This window comes from Electrona antarctica (genome assembly GCF_951216825.1).
Source record: "Electrona antarctica genome assembly, chromosome: 23".
Classification (NCBI taxonomy): Eukaryota; Metazoa; Chordata; class Actinopteri; order Myctophiformes; family Myctophidae; genus Electrona; species Electrona antarctica.
In genome coordinates, this window is record NC_136804.1 from 36946637 (window position 1) to 36970238 (window position 23602).

The 23602-nt window shown below is 44.5% G+C and overlaps 1 protein-coding gene across 1 annotated transcript in view; it reads right to left on the minus strand.

Moving 5' to 3' along the window:
• Positions 1-15891: 15891 nt before the first annotated feature.
• Positions 15892-23602, minus strand: part of slc2a13a (solute carrier family 2 member 13a) — a gene marked incomplete at both ends in the record, with an annotated part of 48082 nt that continues 40371 nt past the window's right edge. The window contains one exon of the mRNA XM_079494791.1: positions 15892-16118. Coding sequence (XP_079350917.1) covers positions 15892-16118 — 227 coding nt within the window. The remainder of the gene's footprint in view (positions 16119-23602) is intronic.

Sequence of the window (23602 nt, forward strand, 5' to 3'; positions counted from 1 at the left end):
GTCTGGTGACCACCGGAGAGACAGGTGACAACCAGGAATAGTCTGGTGACCACCGGAGAGACAGGTGACAACCAGGAATAGTCTGGTGACCACCGGAGAGACAGGTGACAACCAGGAATAGTCTGGTGACCACCGGAGAGACAGGTGACAGCCGGAATAGTCTGGTGACCACCGGAGAGACAGGTGACAACCAGGAATAGTCTGGTGACCACCGGAGAGACGGGTGACAACCAGGAATAGTCTGGTGACCACCGGAGAGACAGGTGACAACCAGGAATAGTCTGGTGACCACCGGAGAGACGGGTGACAGCCGGAATAGTCTGGTGACCACCGGAGAGACAGGTGACAGCCGGAATAGTCTGGTGACCACCGGAGAGACGGGTGACAACCAGGAATAGTCTGGTGACCACCGGAGAGACAGGTGACAACCAGGAATAGTCTGGTGACCACCGGAGAGACAGGTGACAACCAGGAATAGTCTGGTGACCACCGGAGAGACAGGTGACAACCAGGAATAGTCTGGTGACCACCGGAGAGACAGGTGACAACCAGGAATAGTCTGGTGACCACCGGAGAGACAGGTGACAACCAGGAATAGTCTGGTGACCACCGGAGAGACGGGTGACAGCCAGAATAGTCTGGTGACCACCGGAGAGACAGGTGACAACCAGGAATAGTCTGGTGACCACCGGAGAGACGGGTGACAACCAGGAATAGTCTGGTGACCACCGGAGAGACGGGTGACAACCAGGAATAGTCTGGTGACCACCGGAGAGACGGGTGACAACCAGGAATAGTCTGGTGACCACCGGAGAGACAGGTGACAACCAGGAATAGTCTGGTGACCACCGGAGAGACGGGTGACAACCAGGAATAGTCTGGTGACCACCGGAGAGACGGGTGACAACCAGGAATAGTCTGGTGACCACCGGAGAGACGGGTGACAGCCAGAATAGTCTGGTGACCACCGGAGAGACAGGTGACAACCAGGAATAGTCTGGTGACCACCGGAGAGACGGGTGACAACCAGGAATAGTCTGGTGACCACCGGAGAGACAGGTGACAGCCGGAATAGTCTGGTGACCACCGGAGAGACAGGTGACAACCAGGAATAGTCTGGTGACCACCGGAGAGACGGGTGACAGCCGGAATAGTCTGGTGACCACCGGAGAGACGGGTGACAACCAGGAATAGTCTGGTGACCACCGGAGAGACAGGTGACAACCAGGAATAGTCTGGTGACCACCGGAGAGACGGGTGACAGCCGGAATGTAGACGGCACCAGGGAGCAGTTTGGGTTGGCGCCCCAGACTGTGTCCTCCGTGACCACGGTGAGCCCAACAAACCCACGGTGAGGCCTTTAGGAGGGCCATTCAAGCCACAAGCGGAGCCTGCAGCACCACCATGCAGAACCATTGCGGCTCGAGAATCCACCACTCTGAGTCCTGAATGACGTGCCTGGTGCTGGGAGACTGGTGCAACGCACAGGTCCTGGACCTGGTGCTGGGAGACTGGTGCAACGCACAGGTCCTGGACCTGGTGCTGGGAGACTGGTGCAACGCACAGGTCCTGGACCTGGTGCTGGGAGACTGGTGCAACGCACAGGTCCTGGACCTGGTGCTGGGAGACTGGTGCAACGCACAGGTCCTGGACCTGGTGCTGGGAGACTGGTGCAACGCACAGGTCCTGGACCTGGTGCTGGGAGACTGGTGCAACGCACAGGTCCTGGACCTGGTGCTGGGAGACTGGTGCAACGCACAGGTCCTGGACCTGGTGCTGGGAGACTGGTGCAACGCACAGGTCCTGGACCTGGTGCTGGGAGACTGGTGCAACGCACAGGTCCTGGACCTGGTGCTGGGAGACTGGTGCAACGCACAGGTCCTGGACCTGGTGCTGGGAGACTGGTGCAACGCACAGGTCCTGGACCTGGTGCTGGGAGACTGGTGCAACGCACAGGTCCTGGACCTGGTGCTGGGAGACTGGTGCAACGCACAGGTCCTGGACCTGGTGCTGGGAGACTGGTGCAACGCACAGGTCCTGGACCTGGTGCTGGGAGACTGGTGCAACGCACAGGTCCTGGACCTGGTGCTGGGAGACTGGTGCAACGCACAGGTCCTGGACCTGGTGCTGGGAGACTGGTGCAACGCACAGGTCCTGGACCTGGTGCTGGGAGACTGGTGCAACGCACAGGTCCTGGACCTGGTGCTGGGAGACTGGTGCAACGCACAGGTCCTGGACCTGGTGAGAGCAGGAATGGACCTGGTGAGACGTAGGAGGGGCCCGGACAGGAGTCAACCCACATGAGCTTAGTCCACGTCCGTCCACGCGCCAGTTCCTCTCACTCCCAGTTCCGGCAGAGTAGTTCCGGAGCATCGGATTGTGTGGCCCGCCCCTATCTTTCCCTAATGGGACTGATCGAGGGTAGCTACTGGGACGTAAGTCGGGACTTGATCACCCCCGGCTGGGTCACCTGAGTGAGGGGTATGATGTTGCGAGACCCGAAACCCTGATGACCTTAGGATACATCACTGAGGAATGGATATACGTCCCAGGTGCATCCATGCGATGTTTTTTTGTTTTTCATGTCGTTTATACTACACGTGTGCATTCTAAAAAATAGCCCCCTTTCTTATATAAAAACAAAATATGCTGCACTGATATTTGAATGGGTCACACCAGAGACCAGTGCAGTGTCTTAACCCATTCTGGGCGGGAACCCCTTTTGGTGTTTCAAGCATTATGTTATACTTTAGCTATTGAAAAATAGCAGATCTACAAGCTCATAGCGCGCCACCGAGTGGCGCGTTATGAGCTTGTAGGTCTGCTATTTTTTTTAAATCGTGAAAATGCGGCACAAATCTAAATATAACGAATTTTGATTAACAGTGAAACCTATATATATGTATTAAAATGAGCAACCCTAATTGCAGGGAAAGACCCAGGCAGCATCCACAGACGGCTCTGGGAGAGAAGCGTTCGCATCCCAGCAGAAGCCGAGCAGGGAATCCATGGCTACATTGCTGTCAGTAAACGGGTTTAAAAAACTGCTCCAAAACAAGCAAACAATACCTCCAGAAAGACCGACAACTCCCTTTCTCTATCTAGGTAAAAGAAATGTACTTTGAAATAGCTGCGTGTTTTAAGCCAGTAGTGAGAAATCAGAGCAAACTATCTCAACATATCAGTTTTACCCCAACTTCAACTTCTTTGCCTTTTTAAAAAAAAACTATTTTGAAAAACATTTTTTAATAGTTCAAATAGTACCAATCTACAAGCTCACAATGTGTCGATGTAGATCGGCTAGCCACTGTTCTAAACTAAATAATGCTCTAAAAGCTCTAAAGAGTTTTCTTGAAAAACCCTATGTTGTTAATTATAGCTAAAATCTAAAATGACACGGATGCTTTCCCGGATTTAACCCATTTTGGGGCGGGAACCCCTTTTGGTTCATAAGCTCATAGGTCTTGAAGCTTGAAGGTCTGCTATTTTTGAAAAAAAAATGAAACGACTGACACAGAAACATAGCTTTTTCAGAAAACTATCAGGATGTAGAAGACATTTTTAGAATCTGATCTCAGGTCAAAATGGGTTTTCTATCTTTTCAGAAACGGGGGCCTCAGATGAAAGGGTGATACGGGAAGACCTCGGCGACAATGCTCCTCGTCTGGCTGGAGGAGAGGCAGGGGAAAGGTCTCCTCATCTGGCAGGAGGAGAGGCAGGGGAAAGGTCTCCTCATCTGGCAGGAGGAGAGGCAGGGGAAAGTGGGGAAGGGTCTGCAGGAGGAGAGGCAGGGGAAAGTGGGGAAAGGTCTGCAGGAGGAGAGGCAGGGGAAAGTGGGGAAGGGTCTGCAGGAGGAGATGACGTGTTCTTAGGGGAGGTGGAAACCATCCAGGAAATAGCCGACATCCTCCTGATGCTGAGAAGGAGGCGCAAAGACTGATGCTCTGTGTGTTGTGAATTTGTGACATGTTCTGTCTTTATTTCTTATGTTTCATAACTTAACTTAAGTTGATTTAACCGCATGAAGCCTATAACGGCCCTATTCTGGGGTGAATGTTCGCCAAAAATAACCGATCAACAACGTTTTGCTGAGCTCGTAAATCGGCTATTTTCGGGCGAAAGGATTGGGTGTAGAGGGGAAAACGTAGCGGACTCATTATAGAGCCCTGGGGAAGGTTAAGTTCATAGTGTTCAAGTGTGGTTAATTACAGGGAAAGGTTTTAAAGAGTCTCTATTTATCTTACGTTCTTATTTTTCTTGTGTTCTCTATTTGCATTTTACTTCTATATATATATATAATATTTTTGCTGTTGCATTTTATATATTATGACATGCTGTTACATATGTCTAAGATAAGGTGCATTTGAACTGTTGGTTGGTGTCAAATAAAGCCCCCAAAGCAGACCAGACTAGTCAATCACTTTATTTTTATTTTTATTCTTTATTTACCCAGGGAAGTAGCTGAGCACAGGTGCTCATTTTCAGCAATGCCCTGCACATAGAAACACACACACACACACACACACACACACACACACACACACACACACACACACACACACACACACACACACACACACACTAAAACCTGGGAGCTGACCAGTACAACCACAGTCTTATACTGTTGGCCACTAAGCAGCTCCAAGGGGGAGCAGTTGAGGGTTCAGTGCCTTGCTCAAGGGCACTTCAGCGGTGTTGGGTGAGTGGTTTCTTCTGCCCGTCCGGGGAATCGAACCGGCAACCTTTCGGCGCTCCTCTAACCCCTTAGGCCACCCCGCTGCCCATTTACTTCCACGTGTACATATTCTATTCCAAGTGTTCAGATTTCATGAATTTATTCACTTTTATAGAATACAAATTCTATATCGTTCTAGCTGTTAGGATTTGTAGTTTCTAACACTAGCAAACCGCTTGAACAATAAACAAATACACTATGCAGGAGCACACACTAATGCTATTGCAAGGTTGTCTCGTAGTTGTTCGTGGCAGCGGTGGCCGAACGGATTGCGGAGCGGTCTTGATACCAGAAGGTCGCCAGTTCGAATCAGCGGTCCGACACGTTAAAATTACCACCGCTGAAGTGCCCTTGAACAAGTCATTGAACCACTACGATGAAATGTTCTATGAGCAGGGCCTGGCTGGAAACAAGTTCTTGAGCTTAGCCCAGATACCCTGGGTAAATATAGTAATCATTTCATTTCCAATTGCAGAAACATTTTTTAGAATTAAACTAGTCAGTACCACAGCACAGCTGGTTGTCATGGACTTTTCACCATTATCAAAGTACATTCTAAAAGAACAATCAATACTGTGTTGATAAAAAAAAAACCTCATTGAAAGAATACCTTAATAGTTTCAATGTCTTACTTTTTTCTTTCCTTCAAAAATGGCAGATCTACAAGCTAGCAACGCATCACATCGTTTTGAGCTTTGTGGATCTTGCTATTCGTCATACAAAAAAAATGTACATAAACTGCACCTATGTAGGGCTTAAGTGGTTAAGTGAATGATTATGCCGCCACTAAGGAGACAAGGACAAACAATAATACTAGTCAGTGTACTGTACAGGATATTTAAACCATTCCCTTGCCGAAAACATGTAGGCTACAGTAAGAGTTGTAGTAGTTAGTTTTTTTTACAAAAGTTGTTTCTCTGACCGGAAATCCAAAATTGCGAGAAATCCAATGACATTCTGAGAAACACTGTTCCAACAGACAATACAGTGGCGTGCACAGACGAGACATTTAGAGGGGCAGGTGCTCAAGTGAAAAAAGGGCACCTTGTGCAGCGCGTGGAACCGGCCGGTTGCCTTAATAGTGTGAGATTTATAGATTTTGGGGCATACATAATATATTAGAAGCTTTTTTTTGTATCAAGAATTGATCAATGTCACCATGGTCCACATACTGTACACCAGGGGTGCCCAAAAGGTAGATTGCGATCTACCAGTAGATCACAATGGCTGTGCAGGTAGATCACATGACAAAAAAGAATATTTAATTTAAATCTAAAAAAAAATGTGGCATCTGCCACTTGAATTACATTGACTTGATTGTTTGACTGACATAAAAAGGGCCTGTCAGCTCAATGCAATACTTTGTTTTCAAGAGTGTTGCTGCGCACAAATGTCAGTAGATTACAAATGAAATACAAAAAAAACTACCTATTTAATTTCTCCCCTTTCCCATTCCAAGTGCATTTGTCTTAAATGTAATGCCAGCGCCGCTATTCCAAAGCCATTTTCAGCAATGGTATTATGTTTTTGGTGGGTAGATCATGTTGAGCTGGTCATTTTGAAAGTAGCTCTCTCTTTTTTTTTTTTTTTCCAAAAGGGCACATTGCTGTCCAGAGGGCAAGGGCAGGTGGTGCTCTAGCACCCCCTAGTGTTAATCTGTGCACGCCACTGAGACAATAACATAGTGGCCGGCCATAAGAAACCTGTGCGTTATATTATAACGATAATAAAAGAATAGCCGTATTATTACGATCTTATTTGCCTCTTTAACTTTATTACGCAACACATTATAACACATCTGTACATCGGCTGTCACTTTCAAATAGGCTTTCACAACACAAATCTATATTTGGATGTACATTTTTACAACATTGGCAAATTACATCATAATCCTTGACTTTAAGAGCACAAGAAACCACTTAATATGATATTACTGTATTAATATGATATTACTGTATTAATATGATATTACTGTATGCTTTTACAATTTGTACTCAAGGCCGTGGAGGAAGAAGACACAAACAAATACAATAAAATAAATATATACTGTTAACACATCGGCTGCCGTGTTGAGTGGTCAGATGGGTCATGTTGGACCACGCGCATTTTCAGAGCATGTTTATTTTAAGCATAAATCAACTGCTATTGAACATCCTTTATGTCTCTGTGTTGGTTAAAACAATATTGAACCAATGAAAAAGTAGTAGAAAGTGCTCTGGAGAAAACCTCTTAACTCCATTGGACCCTCGAACTGCCTGCTGAAACAACTAACTCCACCACATCTCCCCCTCTCATGCAAGTAATTGACAATATATAAAGTCACACCAACTTTGATGAGGCAGTATTGGTTCAAGGTTTTTTACCATACTATATATGTATGTATGTATGTATGTATGTGTGTGTGTGTGTGTGTGTGTGTGTGTGTGTGTGTGTGTGTGTGTGTGTGTGTGTGTGTGTGTGTGTGTGTGTGTGTGTGTGTGTGTGTGTGCGTGCGCCCACACCACCAGCTACTTCATAATGTAACAGTTTTTGTTTCGTTTATTTTTTTGGAAACCAAGCAAGAACTTTTCTGACCAAACAATCACTGAGTGACTTTTTTATAGTTTTACCTTTATTTCATTATTTGTACTCAAGCGAAATATATATATATATATATATATATATATATATATATATATATATATATATTAATGCTGGTCCCCACAGGTTGAGAATAGCTGCTCTAGACAGCTCTGGCTCTTAGGGCCGATTCATACTCCTATTTTACCGCCGAAATGATTTCGGCTCGTCAGAACATTTCAGTAGCACTGAAGAGCCGATTTTAGGACGGTAGACCCCCCCCCCCCCCCCCCCCCGAACCTCAAATGACGTCACATTGTAGGCTCTACGGAGCCGAACCGACTTTTATTCGGCTCTAAAATAAAAGTATGAATCGCCCCTTAGAGCCACACCGTAAAAAACTAAACAAACAAACAAACAAAACAAAACAAAACAAAACAAAACAAAACAAAACAAAAAGAACACTGAAGATTTAAATTAATTTATTTTGTGTGTCTGCTCACTATCACTGAGAACTAGTACATTTACATATAAACATGTCAGATGACCACTGGCCACAATTCACAGCACTGACAAGATCATGTTCAGAGACAATAAAAGTCCATGAATGACATTCGCCGAATATAAAAACAATTACTACTGTATATCAATCAGTGTGTTTGTTTGTTTGCTGCAACGACAACAGTTTGTAAACCGAACAGAGCAGAAACCGACAGTGACTCTTGAGGATACATCCACGTTAAAAAATGCTAATTTACAGGCTGATATTACAGGGGAAAAAAGATGTCTTCAAACTGGGAAATGTAATGGTTTTTGTGCTACATGGGTGATGAAATGGCCTGTTGCAGTCGGTCAGTCACAGAATACAGTAGACAGTTAGGCCCCATAAAGGCCCCATTTACACTGGCAGCCAAATTCAGCCTGAATCAGATCGGTGCCACATCCAGATTGAAATCCGATTGGTTTAAATGGTCACATTTAGACAAATCAGATTCCAATCTGGATGTGGCACCGATCTGATTCAGGCTGGATTTGTCTGCCAGTGTAAATGGGGCCTTACACTATTAATATACAGCTCAGGGATGTTGTGTATCACCAATAGAAGGTAGTAAGGTACATTGTTGTGCAATGCTACAATCTTAGATAACAGGTATCTGAGATGTGTTGCATATAGAAAGAACATAATGCTATTGATTTATTATCAATGTTACAACACTTTTAATCTCATTTCAACAAGGCCTGTGAAGGCCTATTCATAGTCTGGATTTTCGGCGGTGAGGTGACCACCGGAGCTGAAATAACGTTTGAATGGCGGTGGTGAGTAAAAACAGAGAGAAGGGCTGGAGCGGTGGCGGTGGTTTGCTCTTCACCGCGGCTCAGTGACGTCATGTTGTAGTTCGGTGGTCTGGTCACCTCACCACCGAAAATCCAGACTATGTGCAGTTGGAGGCCATCGATATTGTCCTTTTCTTTTTGCTGAGGTTTGCGTGATCTGCGCAAAAGGACAGTTAACCCATTTTGGGCGGGAACCCCTTTTGGTGTTTTAAACATTATGTTATAATTTAGCTATTGAAAAATAGCAGATCTACAAGCTCATAGCGCGCCACCGAGTGGCGCGCTACGAGCTTGTAGGTCTGCTATTTTTGAAAAATCGTGAAAATATTTATTTCAGAAAACTGGAGGATTTAGAAGCATTTTTTAAAATTTTGAGGTCAGGCCTAAATGGGTCAAATGATAAGGGACAATATCGGTGGCACCCAACTGTATGAGCCTTTATGCTTCCATAGGACATCAAGCATGTTGTCACCGACAGATGGAAACAGTGAGCATTTTCAGGAAATTGGAAACAAAGTAACCTCTGTGTTCACATGGATCCAATCATTCCAACGTAGTTATTATTTAGTCAAAAGCAATATTGTGAACACTTTTCACTCGTTAAAACGTTTACGAAGCCCACAGACAGAATTAACCACATTCAACCCTGGTGGCCCTAATATAGGCATGTCATTAATTATACAAATAAAAATAATAATACATAAATAAAGGCTGACAACAACAGATATACAAGCTCAAAGGCGATCATGGTGCCACACGCTGTGAGTTTGTAGAGGAAGCATAAAATAGGCCATTATTTTACATTAAAAAAAAAAAACATAAAAAGATTTAATACGTAATCTTTTCGCCCAACAGCGAAGATATAATACTATATACATGAATAAATGCCGTTTCTAATAAAGCCTGGCCGTATTAAATATGAGACAATTCCAGTTCAGTTCAGAGCTTGAATTGTCATCAATGAGTTAGTATCTATATCTACAAACAAAAATGCACCTCCTGAATTGAAAGAGCTGGAAGTGAAGCCATGGTATCTAAGTACGATGACCAGATGTCCAGGTTTGGCCAGGATTGGTGTCCAGAGACAGTCCCGAACAATTAACACAATAGAATCCCGATATCTAAAACACAAAAATGTCCTGGTTTTCAACATTCACTATATACCAAGCTGTATATACCATATACCAAACTATATACCAATACCAAGCTGTCCTGGGTCAACACTTGTTTTGAGCGCTTACGCAGATAACTTATCATGTGTGTGCTAGTGCCAAAATATTATATATATTATATAAAATGTTGATCTACATTCTACAATCTACATGATCACGAGGCATGATTCAGGACTTGTTTGTTGATTTTTTTAAATCAGATTTAATTGATAAAAGGTCTGGCCAGGTTGATTTGATTTTGATAAAAGATATGCAAGTAAATTCACAATATAGCTTAAACCCAGGGTAACGCGTTAAAGCATATAATTCAACACTTGTTTCCAATGTGGTCCAGGCCAGGGTTTTGGTTTTTGAAAATGTGGTCACCATACTTTTAACCCATTTTGGGCGGGAACCCCTTTTGGTGTTAGCATTATGTTATGCTTTAGCTATTGAAAAATAGCAGATCTACAAGCTCATAGCGCGCCACCGAGTGGCGCGCTACGAGCTTGTAGGTCTGCTATTTTTGAAAAATAGTGAAAATGTGGCGCAAACCTTTTTAACTCAAATCTTTGCTTCTGGGGGGTCCCTGGAACAACATATTTCCAGATGGGGTCGGCGGCCAATTACATATAATCTTTGGGGGTCCTTGACATGAAAATGTTTGAGAACCACTGACACAGAAACATGGGTTTTTTGTTTGTTTGTAGAATCGAACTAGGTCTAAATGGGTTAACCCATTGAGACCTGGAACGCATCCATGTCACGTTAGCGTTTAACCACATTAACCATTAACCCATTTTGGGGCGGGAACCCCTTTTGGTGTTTTAAACATTGTTATAATTTAGCTATTGAAAAATAGCAGATCTACAAGCTCATAGCGCGCCACCGAGTGGCGCGCTATGAACTTGTAGGTCTGCTATTTTTGAAAAATTGTTAAAATGTGCCTCAAATCTTTCCGAAAATTTTCATGATTTAGATTTTTTTTTTTTTTTAATTTCGACGTCAGGCTTGAATGGGTTAAGGCAGAAACACATTGAAAGCATCAAACTTGTGCATCTGTGAACACCCACCGCATTCAACTGCCACGCGAGTGTTGAAAGGGGGAAATGAAATGCCAGAGCTTATTATTCACATGGTTAAAAATAACACGGACAAGCTGCCAACGGTTGTACAGTAATTGGTGTGTGGAGGAAAATGTTAAGATTAGGTTCCAGTTTTGTCCATTAGGTGGCAGCACTGACACATTGCAGTCCTGCAGGTGATGTCAGTGGAATATCTCTTGTTTAGATTTGTTTGTTTTTGAGTGGTGCAGCCACTCCAAGGTAGCCTGGCTAATAAGCCAGACTAATATCACACAACACTGTCGCGGTATATCAGTCTGGGCTGGCTCCACTTGGATTTCATTTCCCGGGGGGCGGGTTCAAACATTTTCTCTTTGACGCAATTGGTCAGAGCTACTGTCAGTCAAAGGTCTCAAGCATTGAACGTCACTGTACCAAAGCCCGCCCATATTGCATACCGTGTCCCGATTGGTCCGACCTGTTCTCTGCTGTAGGAAAGAGGCGTGCTACTGAGCCTCGCCAGACCGTAATCCGCTGGTAGGCAACTTTTTTTTGCCAACGGCTGATTCGGTCTGGTTTATTAACAAGGAACAGCAATGTCCTAACCTATGTGACTATGTTTAGAGTACCAGTAGGGGCAAAAGTGGCGCTGTTGTGCCAGAAACAGAGAGAGAGATAGTGTTGCACTGTTGCCTGCTAATTACAGAGAGAGAGAGAGAGAGAGAGAGAGAGAGAGAGAGAGAGAGAGAGAGAGAGAGAGAGAGGCAGGGGGAGAGGGGAGTTGCACCACTCAGTTCACACGGGTGTGATTTTTGGTTTAAGTTTAAGTTATTGAAACCACTTGCAAAAATGTAATGGGCTTAAAGGATGACTTCACCCATTTTCAATCTTCACATAATTGGTCCTCAGCACTATGCTCTTTATAATATGATAATATTCGTCTACTAGGTCGGTGTCACAGAAGAGGGCTGTTCAGAAACCTGCCTAGTGACATCATCGATGGGGAATCATCAATACAAGCTAATAGAAACGTCACGTTTTCTATGAAAATAATAATTGAAAAAACACGGCTCCCTCACGTATTAGGTATATGAGACACCAGAACTAAGCACAGGTGTTTTTGACGAATGTACAGTATCATGGTTAAAATGGAGTTTGGAGTTACAATGGGTTTGTAGGTCTGATCAAATTAATATGAAATATCTAAATACTGAATCGAGCAACTTGAAAAGTGCCCGAGGTGTTCATGAAAGCCTGAGTAGACGATAAAATGACCCAATTTTCTTTCTTTTTTTTAACGTGAAATATCCCTTTAGTTTTATGGATACTCACTGGACCATGTGAAATAAATAATAGCCTACCTTACAAACAAGTCACAGTAACAGATGTAACCATGATCATCACATTAAATTGCCTGTATTTATAGCTTGCTAAGTAGATTTGTTGCCAGTTAAATTCACATAAATAGCTGGAATTTGTCTAATAATCATCGAGGTGATCGTTTCCTACACCGATGAGATGACAGATCTGTCAAAACCATTATGTGAAAATGACACACCGGCCCAAACTGATTGATTCATTGATATTCATTGATCTAATAATGGTCAAACCACCTGCGGTCATCTAGGACCACATATAATCTATTCTCTGACCCGGGTTGACGAGATGATTCATTTTGTTAAACGAAATGTCAGAAATCGATTTGCCAGGCACAGAATTCCGGTCACTATATTTCCAACGTGTACACAGACTTGTGTTTGAACACTGATACTATAGTGGAGTAATACTTAAATTGATGTCAGTTTAGTCTACCCCCGTGTGTGTGTGTGTGTGTGTGTGTGTGTGTGTGTGTGTGTGTGTGTGTGTGTGTGTGTGTGCATGTGACTGTGTGCGCATGTTTTCATACCCAGTTAGGTGATTATTTGCTGAAATGGAGTGGTATATACAGTATACTCTTTAGACCGATGATTTCAGAAGGCAGTGTTGTACAAAAGGGATGTGCTGGAATTGTTTGCAGTTGAAGTGCAGTATTATTACTGCACGTGCCTTGCTCAAGGACACTTCAACACTAATACAAGGGGAGCCAGGGACCGAACCCGGGAACCTTCTGGTACCCAGGCTGCCACTGAGCCACTAATACAAGGGGAGCCAGGGACCGAACCCGGGAACCTTCTGGTACCCAAGCTGCCACTGAGCCACTAATACAAGGGGAGCCAGGGACCGAACCCGGGAACCGTCTGGTACCCAAGCTGCCACTGAGCCACTAATACAAGGGGAGCCAGGGACCGAACCCGGGAACCTTCTGGTACCCAAGCTGCCACTGAGCCACTAATACAAGGGGAGCCAGGGACCGAACCCGGGAACCTTCTGGTACCCAAGCTGCCACTGAGACACTAATACAAGGGGAGCCAGGGACCGAACCCGGGAACCGTCTGGTACCCAAGCTGCCACTGAGCCACTAATACAAGGGGAGCCAGGGACCGAACCCGGGAACCTTCTGATACCCAAGCTGCCACTGAGCCACTAATACAAGGGGAGCCAGGGACCGAACCCGGGAACCTTCTGGTACCCAAGCTGCCACTGAGCCACTAATACAAGGGGAGCCAGGGACCGAACCCGGGAACCGTCTGGTACCCAAGCTGCCACTGAGCCACTAATACAAGGGGAGCCAGGGACCGAACCCGGGAACCGTCTGGTACCCAAGCTGCCACTGAGCCACTAATACAAGGGGAGCCAGGGACCGAACCCGGGAACCTTCTGGTACCCAAGCTGCCACTGAGCCACTAATACAAGGGGAGCCAGGGACCGAACCCGGGAACCGTCTGGTACCCAAGCTGCCACTGAGCCACTAATACAAGGGGAGCCAGGGACCGAACCCGGGAACCTTCTGATACCCAAGCTGCCACTGAGCCACTAATACAAGGGGAGCCAGGGACCGAACCCGGGAACCTTCTGGTACCCAAGCTGCCACTGAGCCATGCACTGCTGTCCCCATGATTTGAGTTAAAAAACGTTGGCTCTGAAAGAATATATATATTCAAAGATTTGCACTACATTTTCACGATTTTTCAAAAATAGCAGACCTACGCTCGTAGCGTGCCACTCGGTGCCGCGCTATGAGCTTGTAGATCTGCTGCTATTTTCCAATAGCTAAAGTATAACATAATGCTTAAAACACCAAAAGGCGTTCCCGCCCAAAATGGGTTAAGTAATTAATCTCGGTTATCATCAAGTATTGAGTTACAGGGTCTATCTAAAAATAAAGATTTATATCTGTATAGCCATCAGTATTTTTTCATTCATTAAAATGTATTATTTGTTATAATTGATGAATTTGATTAGTTCAATTAACCGTTGCAGCCCTGAACACAGCCGCAAAGTTGAGTCGTTAAAGGAGAATTCCATACTAAAAGGCTTTCTTACCTTTCTTTGTAGTTGTTACGTCCCCACCAAAGAGGTCCAGGTGTTATTTTGTGCAAAAACTCCTTATTGGCTATTTCCCCAATGAGCCTATGGGGTGTGCTAATTCGCTTATTTCCATCGCTCACAATTATTATGTTTTTTAATATATTTTTTCTTCATAATGTAAATAATATCCCAAGCGGCACACTTTACTACTTATTTCGATGGAAATAAGCGAATTAGCACAACACCCCATAGCCCCATTCAATTCCCATTCCATTCAATGCAATTCATTGAGGGCTTATGGTAGGGGAAATAGCCAAGGTTTTGCACAAAAAAACACCTGGACCTCTTTGGTGGGGACGTAACGACTACAAAGAAAGGTAAGAAAGCCTTCTAGCATGGAATTCTCCTTTAAGGTTAATAAATGTGTCAATTTCCTGAAATATAGAACTGTATTACATTTACATTACTGCAATACATGTACTAAAACCACCAACATTGTTAAAATGCTAGCACTGTTATCCCTTCATTGAAGCTTTTTTACATTTTATATTGTATGTGCTAAATTAAACATTGGGCATTTCATTTCCCATTGAAGTGGCACGTCATTAGTGTGGTTGCCTAATGCCTATAGGCAAGCAGACTATTGTTATTGCGCTTACATTATTGAAAACGTTTAAATTGTTTAAAAACCTTTACAATCGTGCAATAACTATTCTCCCCTCCGATTGGCCAGCGATTCAGCACTTGATTTGCCCTCATCTGATTGGACAGTATACGGTGACATACCCAACTCAACTGTTCTAATAATAATATTCCTATATAATAGAGATAGGCAACCACAGTCGCAATTCCACAGGATTTAATTTTTCTTGTTTCACCTTGATGCACAAGTTCAATTTTAAAGGACAAAGGGAAGCAAACAGCATTATGGGTCAGGCTGACCTACAGTATACCAACTTGTGTGAACATGTTCCAAGTCAAGGTTCCATTGAGATTTGTTTCCCGAAGTGAACGTTCCATTCATTTGCTCCATAAAGAGAGTTTCAAATATGATTCTGTAACCATGGCAACCAACTACGAGTTCAATCATGACTGGGCTGGGGGGGGGGGGGGGGGGGGGGGAGTGATTCGGGTGAAAAAAGAATTGGAAGACAGAAATAAAGGTGAAGCTATAAGAAAGTTTACATAATTATGACCGAACTACTCTCTGAACTACTCTTCCAATAACTTTCAACTTTTGTGATATGATTAGGGTCTTTATTTTGTTCTATATGTTATTGTAAGTGGACATTTTTTTCTACGACAATGTACGACCATCCTTAGTTCCAGGCTATGGGATCTAGTGGTGTAGCAGGTTGACTTTCACTGGGGCAGTGACCATTTCCATGGTAACAACAAGCTCATTGGCTCATGATAAATTCACCTTGGATGGTTACGACCCCCATATGGCTAAGACTAAAATCCTCGATGCAGAATTTAAAATGGGATTTTTTACTTCCGGAAACTCACTGTTGAGCTCTATTTGAGATCTGATAGCAAGCGGAACCAAGCTTTGTTAATTGGCTTGTTGTCATCACTCAATAACCCCCCCCCCCCCCCCCCCCCCCCCTGTTTGGAGAAAAGTCTCTAAAACGCTACCTTACTCCACGTCAGACGCGTCGTTATCTGACAGGTGATAGTTCGAACCTTTCACCCGGATATATTCCACCTGGCGTCCCTCGTCGGACTCGGTGGCCCCACAGGAGCAGAGGGGGCCCTCGAACAGCGCCTCGATCTCCTCCAGGCGGCGGCCCTTGGTCTCGGGCAGACAGCCGTAGACGAAGAAGAACCCCAGGAGAGCCAGGCTGGAGTACAGGAAGAACGCCCCTGGAAGAGGAAGAGGACGCGTTAAAACAGGAAGAACGCCCCTGGAAGAGTAAGAGGACGCGTTAAAACAGGAAGAACGCCCCTGGAAGAGGAAGAGGACGCGTTAAAACAGGACGTGAAAAACAGTTGAGTATCAGCCAAGAGGAGAATTAGCAAGAGAGGCCAACTTTGCTTTACTTCCTGTATCTGCGTGAGGTGGGCGGTAACATTATTAGGAGACAGGAAGAATGTTGGAGTCTATTCATTTCCAATGGGAGAGTGAACGTGAACACAGCTTCTGAACCATTCCTTAACTCCATGGTCACTGAACTAAATACTGGACCAAATCATCACAAGGCACACAATATTTACAAGATAATCATAGTAAAATGGCTTCTTTTAGCGAGACAAATCAGGAGAAAATCTACTTTGTTAATGACATTTCTTTATCCCAGCAACAAACTCTCGCGAGATTTGAGATGAGTCCGGAAGCCTCTCTCTGTCCATCTGCAATTTCACACATAGGGGGCTCTGACCCCATATTTAAGATGAGAATATGTGAATATTATAATGTGAAATGAATGGACATATTTAAAACGATTAGAAATTATCCGTATGTGCCCAAATTAGAGCTGGCATACTTGGTCTGAATATTGAGACAGGCAGATATGTAGGCACGGTTGAGGAGGATAGATTATGTAGTCTGTGTGATCTAAAGGAAATTGAAAATGAAAAGCATTTAGTTTTTTATTGTCCATTCTACAACTCTATTAGGGAGATACTTTTTAATGAATCGTGAATTTATATGGTTGGAGGTCTTCGAGAAACTAAAACGACTATTTCAAAAGTACACCTTGTCAGTTGTTTTCAATGTACTTTGTTAAATGACTTGTCAGTGTTGTTGTCTTCTTCTTCTATCGGGTTTCATGGCGGTTGGCAAACCTAAATGGTGCATTACCGCCACCTACTAGACTGAGTGTGGAAACAGTGTTGTTGTCAGGGGGGGGAGGGTGGGGGTCGGGGAGAAGCAAACCACGCCTACTATATTTAGGAGACCATTTGTAGGCTTTGTGTACCATTTCGCCTCTAGTGGCTCAAATGAAGTTGGCCCATCTTCATACATAAACCATCTTTGGTATCAGGTTCAAACAACAACGCCTAACTTCTGACCTCTGACCCTAACCCTCCTCACGACCCCTGGGGGTTCTCGGACCCCACTTTGAGAATCAGAGACACATGCGGTCTACAGTACATGCACACAGATTAACCAAATTAACCCTAGTTTGATTGATTGATTGAAATATGTATTAACAGTTTGCAGAATTACAGTACAATTCAAGCACAACTCAATACAAAGACTGTTAACTGTGAGTGGACGACCCAATAAAGCATTACAATCAGCCAACACTCCCCACTCACAGGTAGTTACCCCCCCCAGAGAGGACGTATAGGGCCTTAGTCCTACTCCTCCTCCCAGCCAACACTCCCACTGACAGGTAGTTACAGGTAGTTTTAAGATGTTGATATTCATTTTGTATTCATCCTTAGGACCCCAAATCACACCTTGGAAAGCATGAGTGTCTATTGTGTTTTTTGACTGGGGGGGGTCATATTTTGACAGCAGGAATTGCCTGTCATATTTTGACCCCCCAGTATTAGGATGTACAGTATTAGGATGTCATTCATCAGCCAACACTCCCCACACTTGTTCAATTCATCAAAACATTTAGAGACAAATATACCCTTCTATAAAGCCAAAGAGCATAACGGGAATTCATCATAAAAGGAGGTAAAAAGGGAAAAGAAACATATATACAGTGATCCTATTCTGGGGCGAACACTCACTAAAAATGGACAATCTTCCATCTCGCCAGAACATTGCTCGGTGCTCCATGATAAAGTTGGCTGAGCTCTGTCTGAAAGGACCCTCACAGTCTCAGACTATGAGCAGCCCTGCACTAGATGACCTAGCTGGCTGTGTCATGGTTTGCAGAAAGTTTAACCCAAATGCAGAGACAAACACAGGAGCAAATCTAAGGTATTTATTCACAAGATGGTGAATTGGAGAAGGTGGCATGGAAAACAAACTGAGGAGAGCAGTCAAGGCAGGCGGACGCGAGCAGGCAGTAGAACAGGTGAGCTGGGTTCTGGAGGAGAGGAGAACAGGTGAGCTGGGTTCTGGAGGAGAGGAGAACAGGTGAGCTGGGTTCTGGAGGAGAGGAGAACAGGTGAGCTGGGTTCTGGAGGAGAGGAGAAGAGCTGGGTTCTGGAGGAGAGGAGAACAGGTGAGCTGGGTTCTGGAGGAGAGGAGAACAGGTGAGCTGGGTTCTGGAGGAGAGGAGAACAGGTGAGCTGGGTTCTGGAGGAGAGGAGGCAGTAGAACAGGTGAGCTGGGTTCTGGAGGAGAGGAGAACAGGTGAGCTGGGTTCTGGTTCTGGAGGAGAGGAGAAGAGCTTGAGTTGCAGTTAACACAGGAGCAAAATACTAGGAAATATAACTAAACTATAACTTCACTAGAACGTAAACACTGGCAAGAGACACGCTATAGTACTACCATGGAAGGTTGTGCAATGATCTGGCGACGAGTGGAGTGAAGACCAGGGCTTAAATACTGTCAGGGCTGATGAGTTGATGGCCGGCAGGTGTGTTAATTGAGTGCGAAGAGGTGACTGGAAGCTGGGAGGAAAGCCGACGCCCGCACACAGACACAGTATGGCAACACAGAGCCACTCAGGGTCTGAGCACACTTTAGACAGAAGAAGCTGTGTTTTGCGTCATATATAATATTACAGATTATGTAACACAAACCCCACAAACCCCCCTAGAGCAGAGCATAAGATACATTTATTACAAGAATATACCATTGAACATTCAATTGCATGAGTTAAGATAACCACATATCCGCATGTTCTCCCTGTGTCCCCTAGGGTAGGTACCTTCACAAAAAACATGCAGTAATCCTGGTCTCTAAACTGCCTCCCCCTGGCCAGCCGGGGCGCCTGATGGAGGGGAAAGGAACTGGTTGGAATAACGTGTTCCTTCCACGCGCCACGTCCAACCAGGGAAACTCCCCCCTGTCAGGTGTAAAGGAGCACACTCAGGCATGAAGGAAGCATGAGTTCAAGTCCGTTGCTCTCCCCAGGTTGGTGGAGGGTGTGTAGAGCCCAGGATCACATTAGATAATTGACACAGGGGTGAAAAATGGGTTACAAAATCGTGGGATAAAAAATATAAAAAATAAAAGATAACCACATATCAAAGTACACTTATGTGAGCTGGCAGATCAACTATTTACGAAGTAGAAAATTGGCACTGCAGTTATGGCCTTTCCTCTAGTGCCGATGACGAAGTTTCCACTTGAGCACAAGATATATCAAAATCTAAAGGGGCAGATTGCCGTGGGAACTTGTTGAGCATATTCATGTCATTTGCAAATCAGCAGCACACTGCAATTTCACTGTCAAAAAAGGTGTATGTGCATGTGTACCGGCGGCTAGCTGTCCGCCTGCTCACATGTGTTCCGGCGGCTAGCTGTCCGCCTGCTCACTTGGTATATGTGCATGTGTACCGGCGGCTAGCTGTCCGCCTGCTCATGTGTACCGGCGGCTAGCTGTCCGCCTGCTCACTTAAAGGTATATGTGCATGTGTACCGGCGGCTAGCTGTCCGCCTGCTCACTTAAAGGTATATGTGCATGTGTACCGGCGGCTAGCTGTCCGCCTGCTCACTTGTTGTCCGTTGCTATTTTCATCACAGTAGCTGGTGGAGGCACCCTGATAAGACGTCTGAAAAATCACTCAAACCCATGTCTTGCCCAGGCGGTGGCGTAACTGTCTGGGCACCCGACTGGTAATCCAGTCGCAGTGTGCCGCGGGTTCGACTCCCGAGCCCGACACGGCCTTTACTGCATGTCTTCCCCCATCTCTCTCCCGTTTCCTGTCAGCCTACTGTCTGTCCCTTCAAAAACCAAAAAAAGGCGTAAGCCGCAAAAGAAAAATCTTAAAAAAATAAATAAAATAAAAAACCCATGTCTTGCTTGTCTATTTCACTTTGGTATGAATCCCTCAAGTTGGAAAACATTGGTATTAAGTTCTTGGTGCATTCCTAACCCACACGTTGCAAAGGTTATACCCAACGGAATTGCATTGCGTCAACATGACGACGGATGGTCATTATTGAAAACTAGGGAATAGGGATGCACCGAAAGGGGAAATTCTTGTCCGAAACCCGAATACCGAATATAGGAAACAGTCGGCCCGAAAACCGAATACAGAATATTATATATCTTTTTTTCCTACCATTGCTGTCATGGCCATTCCTTTTACCATACCATTTAGAGCTGAGAAAAGATTCTACAAAATGTCTTCTAAATCGTGACCATTTTCTTAAAAAGCTATGTTTCTATGTCAGTCGATTTTTCAAAAATAGCAGACCTACAAGCTTGTAGCGCGCCACTCGGTGGCGCGCTACGAGCTTGTAGATCTGCGATTTTTCAATATCTAAAGCATAACATAATGCTATGATAAGGGGTTTCCGCCCAAAATGGGTTAAAGCTACCTGATTTATGGCAAAATAAATGGTTATGGCAAAACTTAACTTAAATAATAATCACTATTATGGGTCCATAAAACCTTTATTCAGCTCTTTTGAATGCATTAATTGCATACACTATTCGGTGATATATTTTCTGCCTATTCGGGCCGAAACCGAATAGGCCAAAACATTTATTTTTTTGCCATTTTCTGCCGAATATTTTCTGCGGCCGAATATTCGGTACATCACTATTGAAAACATTATATCCAGGTTTCTCATTCATATGGTCTCACTGACTGGTCAACTAGATCATTACATTGTCATTAACCCATTTTGACCTGAGATCAGATTCTAAAAATGTCTTCTACATCCTGAAGGTTTTCTGAAAAAGCTATGTTTCTATGTCAGTCGTTCTTCTCGATTTTTCAAAAATAGCAGACCTACAAGCTCATAGCGCGCCACTCGGTGGCGCGCTATGAGCTTGTAGATCTGCTATTTTTCAATAGCTAAAGCATAACATAATGCTAACACCAAAAGGGGTTCCCGCCCAGAATGGGTTTAGAGAGTTGAGGATGATAATGTGCTCATGAGAAGTGTCAGTGAGCTGAGTTTTTGTCTTTCCACATGCGAGATGGTTGCATAAGAAAGCTTTATTCAGCTTTATACCGACGGTGTCGGTGACAGTGAGTGGACGAGAGACAGAGGAGGTATGTGAGATACCTCCTCTGAGCCCTGGACCATTAGCATACATATTATACATATACTGTATTAGCATACATATTATTATTATATTATTGTATTTCCAGCCATCCTCATGGACCCACCACCCCAATATGTACAGTATATTCAGTATATAATAAAGTCATAAAAATTGTCAAATGTGTGTATATGTGTTCTGCATACTTGGCTGCTGGGTCGCAAGACACATTTCAGTGTGAACTGACAATAAAGTGTGGACTATATCATATCATATCATATCACAAGTAAGACGCGCGAACGCGGGAAGCGAACGCAGCTCGTAAATTGCAAAAACAACAATTAGAATAAATTACGTAATTTTTTTAAGGTTTTTTTTAAGTTCTCTTTTTTTTGTTTTTTAAGAATTTTTTTTAAGTTAAGTTTTTTTTTAAGTTAAGTTTTTTTTAAAGTTTTTCCTTTTAAAGTTTTTCCTTTTTAAGTTTTTTTTTTAAGTTAAGTTTTTTTTAAGTTAAGTTTTTTTTAAGTTAAGTTAAGTTTTGTGTGTGTGTGTGTGTGTGTGCGTGCGTGCGTGCGTGCGTGTGTGTGTGTGCGTGCATGTGTGTGTGTGTTTTTGTGTGTGATACAGCTGCGCCCTCTGGTGGTGGGCGGGTGGTGTTACAGCGTGACACACACACCGACACACAGACAGACATGATCTGCTGGGTCTCATAGTAAATGCTCACTGCGTTCGCAATCACTGCGTTCGCAATAACACAGTCATTTAAATGTAATTAAAAATGTTAATTGATAATGTTAAATTAATATTTAAAGTGGGGGGCACGGTGGCACAGTCGGTAGTGCTGTCGCCCCACAGCTAGAAGGTCCTGAGTTCGATCCCCGCTGGGGACGCTGTGGGCGCTGGGGGAGTGCTCTCTCCTCCGCGTCATCAGTGCCCATACCCGAGGCGGGGTTGGCGAAAAGGACCCCTCTGTGTGGAGTTTGCATGTTCTCCCCGTGTCCCCTAGGGTTGGCATTTAAAGCAACCAAAGGTATGGCTCCCCCATATCTTGCCAGCATGATTGAACCCTACAAACCCTCCCGCGCACTCAGATCAGCCAACGCAGGGAAGCTGGAAGTACCCTCACTAAAAACGCCGGGACAACGCTCCACACGTCCCAAACTCTTCTCCCTTCTGGCCCCAAAACTGTGGAATGCACTTCCCGTTGCAATCAGAACTGCAGCATCACTCCCGATCTTCCGCCGTAGTCTGAAAACCCACCTTTTCAGACTCCATCATGGCCCATAGCACTTACCCTACCCCCTTAGACAGCACTTCTTAGACTTATATAGCATTTGAAACAGACTTATAGCATGTCATGTAGACAGCACAATAAGTGCATTGTATGTAGTCATAGCACTTCATAGTATATATGTACAGCATAGTATAGCACATATGTGTAGTTTATATGTATAGTGTCATTATATAGATATGTTCTAGTTATAGTTTATATGTATAGTGTCATTATATAGATATGTTCTAGTCACGGTCTTAGCTTACGCATGTTTCGCGATAAATGCATTTTGTTACATATGTGATGTATTCCCATGCTTTTTGTTCTTGCCTATTGTAAGTCGCTCTGGATTAAGAGCGTCTGCTAAATGCCTAAATTGTAAATTGTAAATTGTACCCTCACATGTTCTCCCCGTGTCCCCTAGGGTAGGTACCCTCACATGTTCTCCCCGTGTCCCCTAGGGTAGGTACCCTCACATGTTCTCCCCGTGTCCCCTAGGGTAGGTACCCTCACATGTTCTCCCCGTGTCCCCTAGGGTAGGTACCCTCACATGTTCTCCCCGTGTCCCCTAGGGTAGGTACCCTCACATGTTCTCCCCGTGTCCCCTAGGGTAGGCACCCTCACAAAAAACATGCAGTAATCCTGGTCTCTAAAACTGCCTCCCCCTGGCCAGCCCCCTGGGGCGCCTGATGGAGGGGAAAGGAACTGGTCGGAATAACGTGTTCCTTCCACGCGCTACGTCTGGCCGGGGAAACTCTCCCCTGTCAGGTGAAAAGAAGCAGCTTGGACTCCTCATGCATAGAAGGAAGCATGAGGTCAGCCCGCTGCGCCCAGGATTACATTAGATAATTGACACTGGGTGAAAAAATGGGTTGCAAAAATCGTGCGATAAAAGAAGGAAAAAAAATAAAAATGAAAAAAAAAAAGATGGATTTGCATGCTGCATGGTGTCGCGCACCGAACATTGCTGATCTACAAGCTCACGCCACGTCATTTTGCAACAC